This window comes from Neovison vison, chromosome 5, assembly GCF_020171115.1.
Source record: "Neovison vison isolate M4711 chromosome 5, ASM_NN_V1, whole genome shotgun sequence".
Taxonomy (NCBI): Eukaryota; Metazoa; Chordata; class Mammalia; order Carnivora; family Mustelidae; genus Neogale; species Neogale vison.
In genome coordinates, this window is record NC_058095.1 from 89,131,672 (window position 1) to 89,144,779 (window position 13,108).

Genomic DNA, 13,108 nt, shown 5'->3' on the forward strand with positions numbered 1-13,108 from the left:
AATGTTCTTTTTTAATATTTGCATTCATTCACACTAACAAGTTTAGCACACCACTCCTCACATCAGTATGAAATCTGCTATTAACATTAAAAAAAAAAATTCAAGACTCTTCCCTAGCTCAGAAAATTATACCTTTTAGTAAACCATGTATGTTTGAAAGTTATTGTTGACTTTGAGTGAAATAGCAGACTTACGTGGCCACTTTCAAAGTTGTACAATAATCTTGGGTCATTAAATTCACAGGACTCTGTGATGATAGAGGGTGACAGACTGAGGAAGAACAGAGAAAATTCGCTGTTTAACAAAAATTCCTGATGGGGGCCAGTCAACAATCAAAGGGACTCACAGCCCCTTGTTCTGTGTTCAGTAAGTTACACTATCAAGTCCACAGAGCAACCACTGACCCTTAAACAACATGGGTATCAACGGTGCACATCCACTTACAGACAGATTTTTCTCATACAATGTATTTTGTCTTCCTTGTAATTTTCTTAATACCATTTTCTTTTCTCTAGCTTTACTGTAAGAGCACAGTATATAACACATATACAAAATGTGTGTTAATCAACTGTTTCTATTATCGGTAAGGCTTCTGGTCCGACAGTAGTAGGCTTTTAGTAGTTAATTACGAGGTAAAAACTATACATGGATTGTAAGCCACAAGGAGAGTGTCAGCACCCCTAGTTCCCTGCTGTTCAAGGGTAAAAACTGTATCGTTAGTATTTAAAGTTCTGTCAAATTATAATTCTCTCAGGGCTCAACTTGCAAAATGGCACTAGAAAATGCCTAAATTTGTATTGAATCCCATATAGTTAAACAGAATTTAAGACAGTAACTATAAAAGAAACAAATCAAAGCCTGGATTCTGGGTTCTTTGAGTATCATGTGGGAAAGGTCTATCCAGGAGAGATCTCTGGGAACTGCCTTTGGAGGTCTGGGCAAGGGACAGCTGTGTTGTATATCAGAACTCCGGTACGGAGAAAAGTGCCACTACAGGGAGAAAGGAACATGGGCAGAGCAGAAGAGAATGTTGTCTACTTACCTTAATTTTCGGATATCGGTATCACTTTTCTCTGACTGATTTCTGATGGAAAATGAGGGAGGAAAATATACTGGTTTAAGATTATAGATATAAAATGCTTTAGGAATTCCAACCATGCATAAAAGCAGATATAAGCCATATTTATTTAAGAACTGCAAATTTTCATTTAGGTCATATTAAGTTTTATTCTCATTTAGATACAGCTATGTTATTAGAAATGCTTATAAGTTTTGAAGTAAATAAATGCTTACTAGTTAAGACAGAAATGAGAATTTTCAACAGAGCATGGCAATAAGAACACTTACCCATAAATTATACCTGCAATGGTACACTTCTTAAATGTCATAATATTGCAAGTGAGGGTTCCTGTTTTATCAGAAAATAAGTATTTTACCTAAACAAAGAAAAAATCAACATGATAAACAACATAAATATAAAATATATTTAGAGAGCAAAGACAAAGTCAAGTTCTTTCTCTTCAAATCCTAAAAATCTTTGAACTTTTAGAAAACCAGAAGTTCACTCTATAAGAATTCTGCCTTTAATATTTATACTTCTTTCAGAGATTCTCTTTTGTTTTATGTTACAGATAAAATTCTGTTAATATGCAAAATAAATTTCAAGCCATAAAACCTAAGAAAATCAGAAGTCCAATTCTTGCCACAAGAAATCTCTTCAAAAATCTCTAGAAAACATTAAGTTTCCGTATAGATGGATATCCATATAGATGGATACATAGACACACACATACCCCCAAAACCAAACAAAGATACCACAAGGAAAAAAAAAAAACAATACACAGGCCAATATCCCTGACAAACACAGATGCAAAAATACTCAACAATACTCAACATATATTAGCAAACTGGGGGTGGGGGGCTGTGTGGCTCAGTCAGTTAAGCGGCTACCTTCAGTACAGATCATGATCCCCGGGTCCTGGGTTCGAGTCCCGCATCGGGTACTCTGCTCAGCAGAAAGCCTGCTTCTCCCTCTACCTGCCTCTGCCTTTGCTTGTTCTCGCTCTCTCTGTCAAATAAATAAAATCTCTAAAACAATCAAACAAACAAAATTCTAGCAGATCGAATTCAACAGTATATTGAAAGGATCACACAACATAATCAAGTGGAATTTATTCCAGGGATATAAAAATAAACTAATCAATGTGATTTACCATGTTAACAAAATAAAGGATAAATATCATGAGACCGTTTCAATAGAAGCAGAAAAAGCATTTCATAAGATTCAGTATCCATTTATGATTAAGAAAAAACCTCAAGTGGGATTAAAGGAACAAATTTCAACATAAAGGCCAATATGACAAGCCTGCAGCTAACACCAAGGTCAATGGGGAAAAGCTGAGATCTTTTCCTCTAAGATCAGAAGCAAGAAAGGGTGCCTCCTCTCACCACTTTATTCAACATAGCATTGGAAATCCTGGCCAGAACAATTAGGCAAGAAAAATAAAAAAACATCCAAATTAAAAGGGAAGAAGTAAAACTGTCACTATTTTCAGATGACATTTTACATATCAAAAATTTTAAAGACTGCACCAACAACCTGTTAGAATTAATGATTCAGTAAAGTTGAAGAATATAAAGTCAACATACAGAAATCGATTGATTTTGTTTCTTTTTACTTTTTAATTTTTGAACTTTTAAAAAATAGACTTTATTTTTTAGAGCAGTTTTATATTCACAGCAAAGCTGAGTGGAAAGGAGAGCGTTTTCATCTATCTTCTGCTCCAACACATACATAGCCTCCCCCACTAAGTAACATCCTGCCCCAGACTGGTACATCTGTTACAGTCAATAAAACTACACTGCCTTACCACTGTTACCAAAGTCCACAGTTTACATTACAGTTCACTCTTTTTATTTTAATTTTTTTTCAAATTTTTATCTAACTCTTAGCTAGTTAACATACAGTATAATATTGCCTATCTATACATTAATAATGAACTATCAGAAAAAGAGAAATTAACAATTTCATTTCCAACTGTATCAAAAAGAAAAAAATACCTAGGAATAAATTTAATCAAGGGAAAGACCAATATACTCATGAAAGAAAGTGAAAAATACACAAATACATGAAAAGATATTCCACTTTCATGCATGTACATTCCACTCGAAGCAAACTACAGATTCAGTGTAACCTCTATCAAGATTCCAGTGGCATTTTTCACAGATTTAGAACAAACAATCCTAAAATGTGTACGGAACCACAAAAGACCCCAAATAACCAAAGCAATCTTGAGAAAGAACAAAGCTGGAGGCATCATGCTTCCTGATTTCAAACTACATTACAAAGCTAAAGGCAATCCAAATGTATGGTATTGGCATAAGAACAGAAACATAGATGAGTGGAACAGAATAGATAGCTCAGAAATAACCAATGAATCTCTGGTCAATTAATTTACAACAAAGGAGGCAAAAATATACATTAGGGAAAGGGCAGTCTCTTTAAAAAATGGTGTTCAATAAATAAATGACAGTCTCTTCAATGAACTGGACAACCACGTGCAAAAAAATGAAACTGGGCCATTTTCTTACACCATATACAAAATTATCCCAAAATGGACTAGACTTGAACAGAAAAACCTAAAACTGTAACACTTCTAGAAGAAAACATAGGTAGTAGATCTTTGACATCAGTCTCAGTGATGACTTTTTGGATTCGACACTAAAAACTAAGACAACAAAAGCAAAAATAAACAAGTGGGACTACATCAAATTAAAAAGCTTCTGCAAAGCAAAGCAAACCACCAACAAAATAAAAAGATAACACAATGAATGGGAAAAATATTTATAATTCATATATTTGGGGAGGGGGGTTGATATCCAAAATATATAAAGAACTCATACAACAGCAAAATAATCCAATTTTAAAAATGAGGAGAGCACCTAAAACATTTTTCCAAAGAAGACAAATGGCCAACAGACACATGAAAAGATGCTCAGCATCACTAATCACCAGAGAAATGCAAAATAGAACCATAATGAGAGATCACTTTCACACCTGTTAGAATGGTGATTACCAAAAGACAAAAAATAACAAGTGTTGGTGAGATGTGGAGAAAAGGAACCCTTGATGCACTGATGGTAGGAATATAAATTGAGACAACCACTACAGAAAATAATATGGAATCTCCTCAAAAAATTAAAAATAGGAGGAGGAGTCAAGATGGCGGAGAAGTAGCAGGCTGAGACTACCTCAGCTAGCAGGAGATCAGCTAGAGAGCTTATCTAAAGATTACAAACACCTGCAAATCCATCGGCAGATCGAAGAGAAGAAGAACAGCAATTCTAGAAACAGAAAAACAACCACTTTCTGAAAGGTAGGACTGGCGGAGAAGTGAATCCAAAGCGACGGGAAGATAGACCCCGGGGGGAGGGGCCGGCTCCCGGCAAGCGGCGGAGCAACGGAGCACAAAATCAGGACTTTTAAAAGTCTGTTCCGCTGAGGGACATCACTCCGGAGGCTAAACCGGGGCGAAGCCCACGCGGGTTCAGCGTGACCTCAGGTCCCGCGGGGTCACAGAAGGATCGGGGGTGTCTGAGTGTCGCAGAGCTTGCGGATATTGGAACGGGAAAGCCGGCTGCAGAGACAGAGCCGACAGTAAGCTCGCAGCTCAGAGTTGCCTTGAACCGGTCGCAGGCTCGGTGAGCTCGGAGCGCTGCCGGAGGTTAGGCAAACGCGAGTTACTAGGAAAGGTTCGCTGAGGGCGCACAGGGGAGCGGGGCCCCGGGCTCTCGGCTCCTCCGGGCCGGAGACCAGGAGGCCGCCATTTGTGTTCCCATCCTCCGGAACTCTACGGAAAGCGCTCAGGGAACAAAAGCTCCTGAAAGCAAAGCCGAGCAGATCACTCAGCCCGGCCCCTGGTAAGGGCGGTGTAATTCCGCTGGGGCAAAGACACTTGAGAATCACTACACCAGGCCCCTCCCCCAGAAGATCAACAAGAAATCCAGGCAAGACCAGGTTCACCTACCAAGGAGTGCAGTTTCAATACCAAGGAGAGAGCAGCAGAATTCCAGAGGAGGAGAAAACAAACCACGGAACTCATGGCTTTCTGCCTGTGATTTTTTAGTCTTGCAGTTAATTTAATTTTTTTCTTTTTCATTTTTTTCTCTTCTTCGGCTAAAATTTTTTATAACTTTTACCCTTTTCTTTTTTAACGTTTTTTAACTAGATTATCTAATATATATATTTTTCTTTTTTATACTTATCTTTATTCATTTTCTTTTTTTTAATTCTTTTTTTTCTTCCTTTCTTTTTGAACCTCTTTTTATCCCCAAATCAGAAGAGATCCTAATCTCTTCAATCTTTTGTTTTCTTAATTCTTTTTTAAATTCTTGATTGAATTTTTAATTCAATCTCTTTTTTTTAATCCTTTTTTTCTTTCTTTCTTTTTGAACCTCTTTTTATCCCCAAATCAGAAGAGATCCCAATAAGAAGAGATTGGGAGATCCCAATCAAAGGAGATCCTAATCAGAGGAGATCCCTCACCCAATCGTGAGGGGAGATTTGGGATCTCTTCTGATTTGGTTAAAGCATATTTTCCTGGGATTGTTGCCACCCTTTTAGTATTTTACTTGCTCCTTCATATACTCTTAGCTGGACAAAATGACAAGGCGGAAAAATTCACAACAAAAAAAAGAACAAGAGGCAGTACCGAAGGCTAGGGACCGAATTAATACAGACATTGGTAATATGTCAGATCTAGAGTTCAAAATGACAATTCTCAAGGTTATAGCCGGGCTTGAAAAAGGCATGGAAGATATTAGAGAAACCCTCTCCAGAGATATAAAAGCCCTTTCTGGAGAAATAAAAGAACTAAAATCTAACCAAGTTGAAATCAAAAAAGCTATTAATGAAGTTCAATCAAAAATGGAGGCTCTCACTGCTAGGATAAATGAGGCAGAAGAAAGAATTAGCGATATAGAAGACCAAATGACAGAGAATAAAGAAGCTGAGCAAAAGAGGGACAAACAGCTACTGGACCATGAGGGGAGAATTCGAGAGATAAGTGACACCATAAGACGAAACAACATTAGAATAATTGGGATTCCAGAAGAAGAAGAAAGAGAGAGGGGAGCAGAAGGTATACTGGAGAGAATTACTGGGGAGAATTTCCCCAATATGGCAAAGGGAACAAGCATCAAAATTCAGGAGGTTCAGAGAACGCCCCTCAAAATCAATAAGAATAGGCCCACACCCCGTCACTTAATAGTAAAATTTACAAGCCTTAGTGACAAAGAGAAAATCCTGAAAGCAGCCCGGGAAAAGAAGTCTGTAACATACAATGGTAAAAGTATTAGATTGGCAGCTGATTTATCCACAGAGACCTGGCAGGCCAGAAAGAGCTGGCATGACATTTTCAGAGCACTAAATGAGAAAAACATGCAGCCAAGAATACTATATCCAGCTAGGCTATCATTGAAAATAGAAGGAGAGATTAAAAGCTTCCAGGACAAACAAAAACTGAAAGAATTTGCAAACACCAAACCAGCTCTACAGGAAATACTGAAAGGGGTCCTCTAAGCAAAGAGAGAGCCTACAAGTGGTAGACCAGAAAGGAACAGAGACAATATACAGTAACAGTCACCTTACAGGCAATACAATGGCACTAAAATCATATCTCTCAATAGTTACCCTGAATGTTAATGGGCTAAATGCCCCAATCAAAAGACACAGGGTATCAGAATGGATAAAAAAACAAAACCCATCTATATGTTGCCTCCAAGAAACTCATTTTAAACCCGAAGACACCTCCAGACTTAAAGTGAGGGGGTGGAAAAGAATTTACCATGCTAATGGACATCAGAAAAAAGCAGGAGTGGCAATCCTTATATCAGATCAATTAGATTTTAAGCCAAAGACTATAATAAGAGATGAGGAAGGACACTATATCATACTCAAAGGGTCTGTCCAACAAGAAGATCTAACAATTTTAAATATCTATGCCCCCAACGTGGGAGCAGCAAACTATATAAACCAATTAATAACAAAATCAAAGAAACACATCAACAATAATACAATAATAGTAGGGGACTTTAACACTCCCCTCACTGAAATGGACAGATCATCCAAGCAAAAGATCAACAGGGAAATAAAGGCCTTAAATGATACACTGGATGAGATGGACATCACAGATATATTCAGAACATTTCATCCCAAAGCAACAGAATACACATTCTTCTCTAGTGCACATGGAACATTCTCCAGAATAGATCACATCCTCGGTCCTAAATCAGGACTCAACCGGTATCAAAAGATTGGGATCATTCCCTGCATATTTTCAGACCACAATGCTCTGAAGCTAGAACTCAACCACAAGAGGAAGTTTGGAAAGAACACAAATACATGGAAACTAAACAGCATCCTTCTAAAGAATGAATGGGTCAACCGGGAAATTAAAGAAGAATTGAAAAAAATCATGGAAACAAATGATAATGAAAATACAACGGTTCAAAATCTGTGGGACACAACAAAGGCAGTCCTGAGAGGAAAATATATAGCGGTACAAGCTTTTCTCAAGAAACAAGAAAGGTCTCAGGTACACAACCTAACCCTACACCTAAAGGAGCTGGAGAAAGAACAAGAAAGAAACCCTAAGCCCAGCAGGAGAAGAGAAATCATAAAGATCAGAGCAGAAATCAATGAAATAGAAACCAAAAAAACAATAGAACAAATCAACCAAACTAGGAGCTGGTTCTTTGAAAGAATTAATAAAATTGATAAACCCTTGGCCAGACTTATCAAAAAGAAAAGAGAAAGGACCCAAATAAATAAAATCATGAATGAAAGAGGAGAGATCACAACTAACACCAAAGAAATACAAACTATTATAAGAACATACTATGAGCAACTCTACGCCATCAAATTTGACAATCTGGAAGAAATGGATGCATTCCTAGAAACATATAAACTACCAAAATTGAACCAGGAAGAAATAGAAAGCCTGAACAGACCCATAACCAGTGAGGAGATTGAAACAGTCATTAAAAATCTCCAAACAAACAAAAGCCCAGGGCCAGATGGCTTCCCGGGGGAATTCTACCAAACATTTAAAGAAGAACTAATTCCTATTCTCCTGAAACTGTTCCAAAAAATAGAAATGGAAGGAAAACTTCCAAACTCATTTTATGAGGCCAGCATCACCTTGATCCCAAAACCAGACAAGGATCCCATCAAAAAAGAGAGCTATAGACCAATATCCTTGATGAACACAGTTGCAAAAATTCTCACCAAAATACTAGCCAATAGGATTCAACAGTACATTAAAAGGATTATTCACCACGACCAAGTGGGATTTATCCCAGGGCTGCAAGGTTGGTTCAACATCCGCAAATCAGTCAATGTGATACAACACATCAATAAAAGAAAGAACAAGAACCATATGATACTCTCAATAGATGCTGAAAAGGCATTTGACAAAGTACAGCATCCCTTCCTGATCAAAACCCTTCAAAGTGTAGGGATAGAGGGCACATACCTCAATATCATCAAAGCCATCTATGAAAAACCCACTGCAAATATCATTCTCAATGGAGAAAAACTGAAAGCTTTTCCACTAAGGTCAGGAACACGGCAGGGATGTCCATTATCACCACTGCTATTCAACATAGTACTAGAAGTCCTAGCCTCAGCAATCAGACAACAAAAGGAAATTAAAGGCATCCAAATCGGCAAAGAAGAAGTCAAATTATCACTCTTCACAGATGATATGATACTCTATGTGGAAAACCCAAAAGACTCCACTCCAAAACTGCTAGACCTTATACAGGAATTCAGTAAAGTGTCAGGATATAAGATCAATGCACAGAAATCAGTTGCATTTCTCTACACCAACAACAAGACAGAAGAAAGAGAAATTAAGGAGTCAATCCCATTTACAATTGCACCCCAAACCATAAGATACCTAGGAATAAACCTAACCAAAGAGGCAAAGAATCTATACTCAGAAAACTATAAAGTACTCATGAAAGAAATTGAGGAAGACACAAAGAAATGGAAAAATGTTCCATGCTCCTGGATTGGAAGAATAAATATTGTGAAAATGTGTATGCTACCTAAAGCAATCTACACATTTAATGCAATTCCTATCAAAGTACCATCCATCTTTTTCAAAGAAATGGAACAAATAATTTTAAAATTTATATGGAACCAGAAAAGACCTCGAATAGCCAAAGGGATATTGAAAAACAAAGCCAAAGTTGGTGGCATCACAATTCCGGACTTCAAGCTTTATTACAAAGCTGTCATCATCAAGACAGCATGGCACAAAAACAGACACATAGACCAATGGAACAGAATAGAGAGCCCAGAAATAGACCCTCAACTCTATGGTCAACTAATCTTCGACAAAGCAGGAAAGAATGTCCAATGGATAAAAGACAGCCTCTTCAATAAATGGTGTTGGGAAAATTGGACAGCCACATGCAGAAAAATGAAATTGGACCATTTCCTTACACCACACACAAAAATAGATTCAAAATGGATTAAGGACCTCAATGTGAGAAAGGAATCCATCAAAATCCTTGAGGAGAACACAGGCAGCAACCTCTTCGACCTCAGCCGCAGCAACATCTTCCTAGGAACATCGCCAAAGGCAAGGGAAGCAAGGGCAAAAATGAACTTTTGGGATTTCATCAAAATCAAAAGCTTTTGCACAGCAAAGGAAACAGTTAACAAAACCAAAAGACAACTGACAGAATGGGAGAAGATATTTGCAAACGACATATCAGATAAAGGACTAGTGTCCAAAATCTATAAAGAACTTAACAAACTCAACACCCAAAGAACAAATAATCCAATCAAGAAATGGGCAGAGGACATGAACAGACGTTTCTGCCAAGAAGACATCCAGATGGCCAACAGACACATGAAAAAGTGCTCCATATCACTCGGCATCAGGGAAATACAAATCAAAACCACAATGAGATATCACCTCACACCAGTCAGAATGGCTAAAATCAACAAGTCAGGAAATGACAGATGCTGGCGAGGATGCGGAGAAAGGGGAACCCTTCTACACTGTTGGTGGGAATGCAAGCTGGTGCAACCACTCTGGAAAACAGCATGGAGGTTCCTCAAAATGTTGAAAATAGAACTGCCCTATGACCCAGCAATTGCACTACTGGGAATTTACCCTAAAGATACAAACGTAGTGATCCAAAGGGGCACGTGCACCCGAATGTTTATAGCAGCAATGTCCACAATAGCCAAACTATGGAAAGAACCTAGATGTCCATCAACAGATGAATGGATCAAGAAGATGTGGTATATATACACAATGGAATACTATGCAGCCATCAAAAGAAACGAAATCTTGCCATTTGCGACAACATGGATGGAACTAGAGCGTATCACGCTTAGCGAAATAAGTCAAGCGGAGAAAGACAACTATCATATGATCTCCCTGATATGAGGAAGTAGTGATGCAACATGGGGGCTTAAGTGGGTAGGAGAAGAATCCATAAAACAAGATGGGATAGGGAGGGAGAGAAACCATAAGTGACTCTTAATCTCACGAAACAAACTGTGGGTTGCTGGGGGGAGGGGGGTTGGAAGAAGGGGGGTAGGGTTATGGACATTGGGGAGGGTATGTGCTTTTGGGTAAATTGGAAGGGGAGATGAACCATGAGAGACTATGGACTCTGAAAAACAATCTGAGGGGTTTGAAGTGGCGGGGGGGTGGGAGATTGGGGTACCAGGTGATGGGTATTATAGTGGGCACAGCTTGCATGGAGCACTGGGTGTGGTGAAAAAATAATGAATACTGTTTTTCTGAAAATAAATAAATTGGAAAAAAAAATTAAAAATAGAACTACCAGCGACTCCACTTCTGGTTATTTATCTGAAGAAAATGAAAAAAACTAATATGAAAAAATATAAGCATCCCCATGTTCATGGCAGCATTATCTACAAAAGCCAAGATGAAACAACCTAAGTGTCTGTCAACAGATGACTAAAGAAAATGTGGTGTATATATAATATAATGATACATAAAAATACACACACACACACACAAAATTCAGGCACAAGAAAGAAGGAAATCTTGCTATTTGTATAACATGAAAAGACTTTGAGAGCATTATGTTCTCTGAAATAAGTCAGACAAAGAAAGACAAATACCACATGATCTCACATGTGTGATCTGAAAAAGAAAAATAACTCATAGCTACAGAGAACAGATCGGTGGTTGCCAGAGACAGGAGTGCTGGGTGAGCAAAATGGGTGAAGGCGGCTGAAAGGTACAAACTTCCAGTTATAAAATAAATCCTGAGGATATAATGGATAGCATGGGGGGATTGGTAATTAGAGCTAATAATACTATATTGCATGTTCAAAAAATGCTATATTGCAAATTCAAGTTCTCATCACCAGAACTCTGTAAATAGCTATGGTGACAGATGTTAACTAGATGTATCGTGGTCATTTTGCAATATTTACAAACATCAAACCACTATGTTGTATACACCTGAAGCTAATATAATCACATGTGTCAATTATACCTCAATAAAAAAGGAAAAGAGCCAGTGTTAAAGCATTTATTATTGTGGTAAAATGTACATAGATAAAATTTACCATTTTAGCCATTTTTAATTGTTATTCAACACATTCACGTAATTGTGCAACCATCACCACCATCCATCTCCAGAACTTTTTTATCATCCTAAACTGAAATTCCTACCAGCTCAACAATATAGTAACTCTTCATTCTCTCCTATCCCACAGTCCCAGGTAACCACTGTGCTGCTTTCTGTCTCTATGAGTCTGACTATTCCAGGTACCTCAGATAAGTGGAATCTACTATTTGTCCTTTTCTATCTGGCATGTTCCATTTAATGGCATGTTGTAACATGTTTCTGAATTTCAGTCATTTTCAGGGCTGAATAATACTCCATTTTATGTATCTACCGCATTTTGTTTAAACACTTAGCTATTGATGGACATCTCCATTGTTTCCACCATTTGGCTATTGTAAATAATTCTGCTAAGAACATCTGTGTACAATAACTGGTTGAGTCCCTTCTTTCAATTCTTTCTGAAAATATCGAAAACTGGAATTGCTGGTACATATGGTGATCCTTGGTTTAATTTTTTGAATTTTCACCATACTGTTTTCCACAGTGACTGCATCACCTTGATTTTCACCAGTAGTGCACCAGGGTTCCATTTCTCCATGACCTCAAGAACACTTATTGTTCTATGTTGTTATTATTGTTTTATAGTAGCCGTCCTAGTGGGCGTGAAGTGGTGTCTCAATGTGCCTTTGATTTGCATTTCCCTAAAGATTAGTCATGTTGACCACATTTTCATTTGCTTATTGTCCATTTATACATATATATCCTTGGGAGAAATGCCTATTAAAATCCCTTGCCAATTCCTCAATTAGGTTATTTGTGGTTTTGCTGTCAAATTTCAGTTTTTTAACATATTCTGCATAGTAAACCCTCTGTGGTCTTCTCTTTTCAATTTCATTGATTTCTGCACTTATCTTTATGTCTTTTTTTAAAATTTATTTATTTTCAGAAAAACATTATTCATTATTTTTTCACCACACCCAGTGCTCCATGCAAGCCATGCCCTCTATAATACCCACCACCTGGTACCCCAACCTCCCACCCCCCCGCCACTTCAAACCCCTCAGATTGTTTTTCAGAGTCCATAGTCTCTCATGGTTCACCTCCCCTTCCAATTTACCCAAATTCCCTACTCCTCTCTAACGCCCCTTGTCCTCCATGCTATATGTTATGCTCCACAAATAAGTGAAACCATATGATAATTGACTCTCTCTGCTTGACTTATTTCACTCAGCATAACCTCTTCCAGTCCCGTCCAAGTTGCTACAAAAGTTGGGTATTCATCCTTTTTGATGGAGGCATAATACTCCATAGTGTATATGGACCACATCTTCCTTATCCATTCATCCGTTGAAGGGCATCTTGGTTCTTTCCATAGTTTGGCGACTGTGGCCATTGCTGCTATAAGCATTGGGGTACAGATGGCCCTTCTTTTCACGACATCTGTGTCTTTGGGGTAAATACCCAGGAGTGCAATTGC

General features: G+C 38.0%; 1 protein-coding gene across 1 annotated transcript in view; it reads right to left on the reverse strand.

Moving 5' to 3' along the window:
* The window catches only part of LOC122907411 (phospholipid-transporting ATPase IB-like), a 341,403-nt gene that overhangs the window by 224,093 nt on the left and 104,202 nt on the right, over positions 1-13,108 (reverse strand). Inside the window, exons 14-16 of the mRNA XM_044250287.1 lie at positions 1,348-1,436; positions 1,043-1,084; positions 195-270 (exon numbers count right to left, since the gene is read on the reverse strand). Coding sequence (XP_044106222.1) covers positions 195-270; positions 1,043-1,084; positions 1,348-1,436 — 207 coding nt within the window. The remainder of the gene's footprint in view (positions 1-194; positions 271-1,042; positions 1,085-1,347; positions 1,437-13,108) is intronic.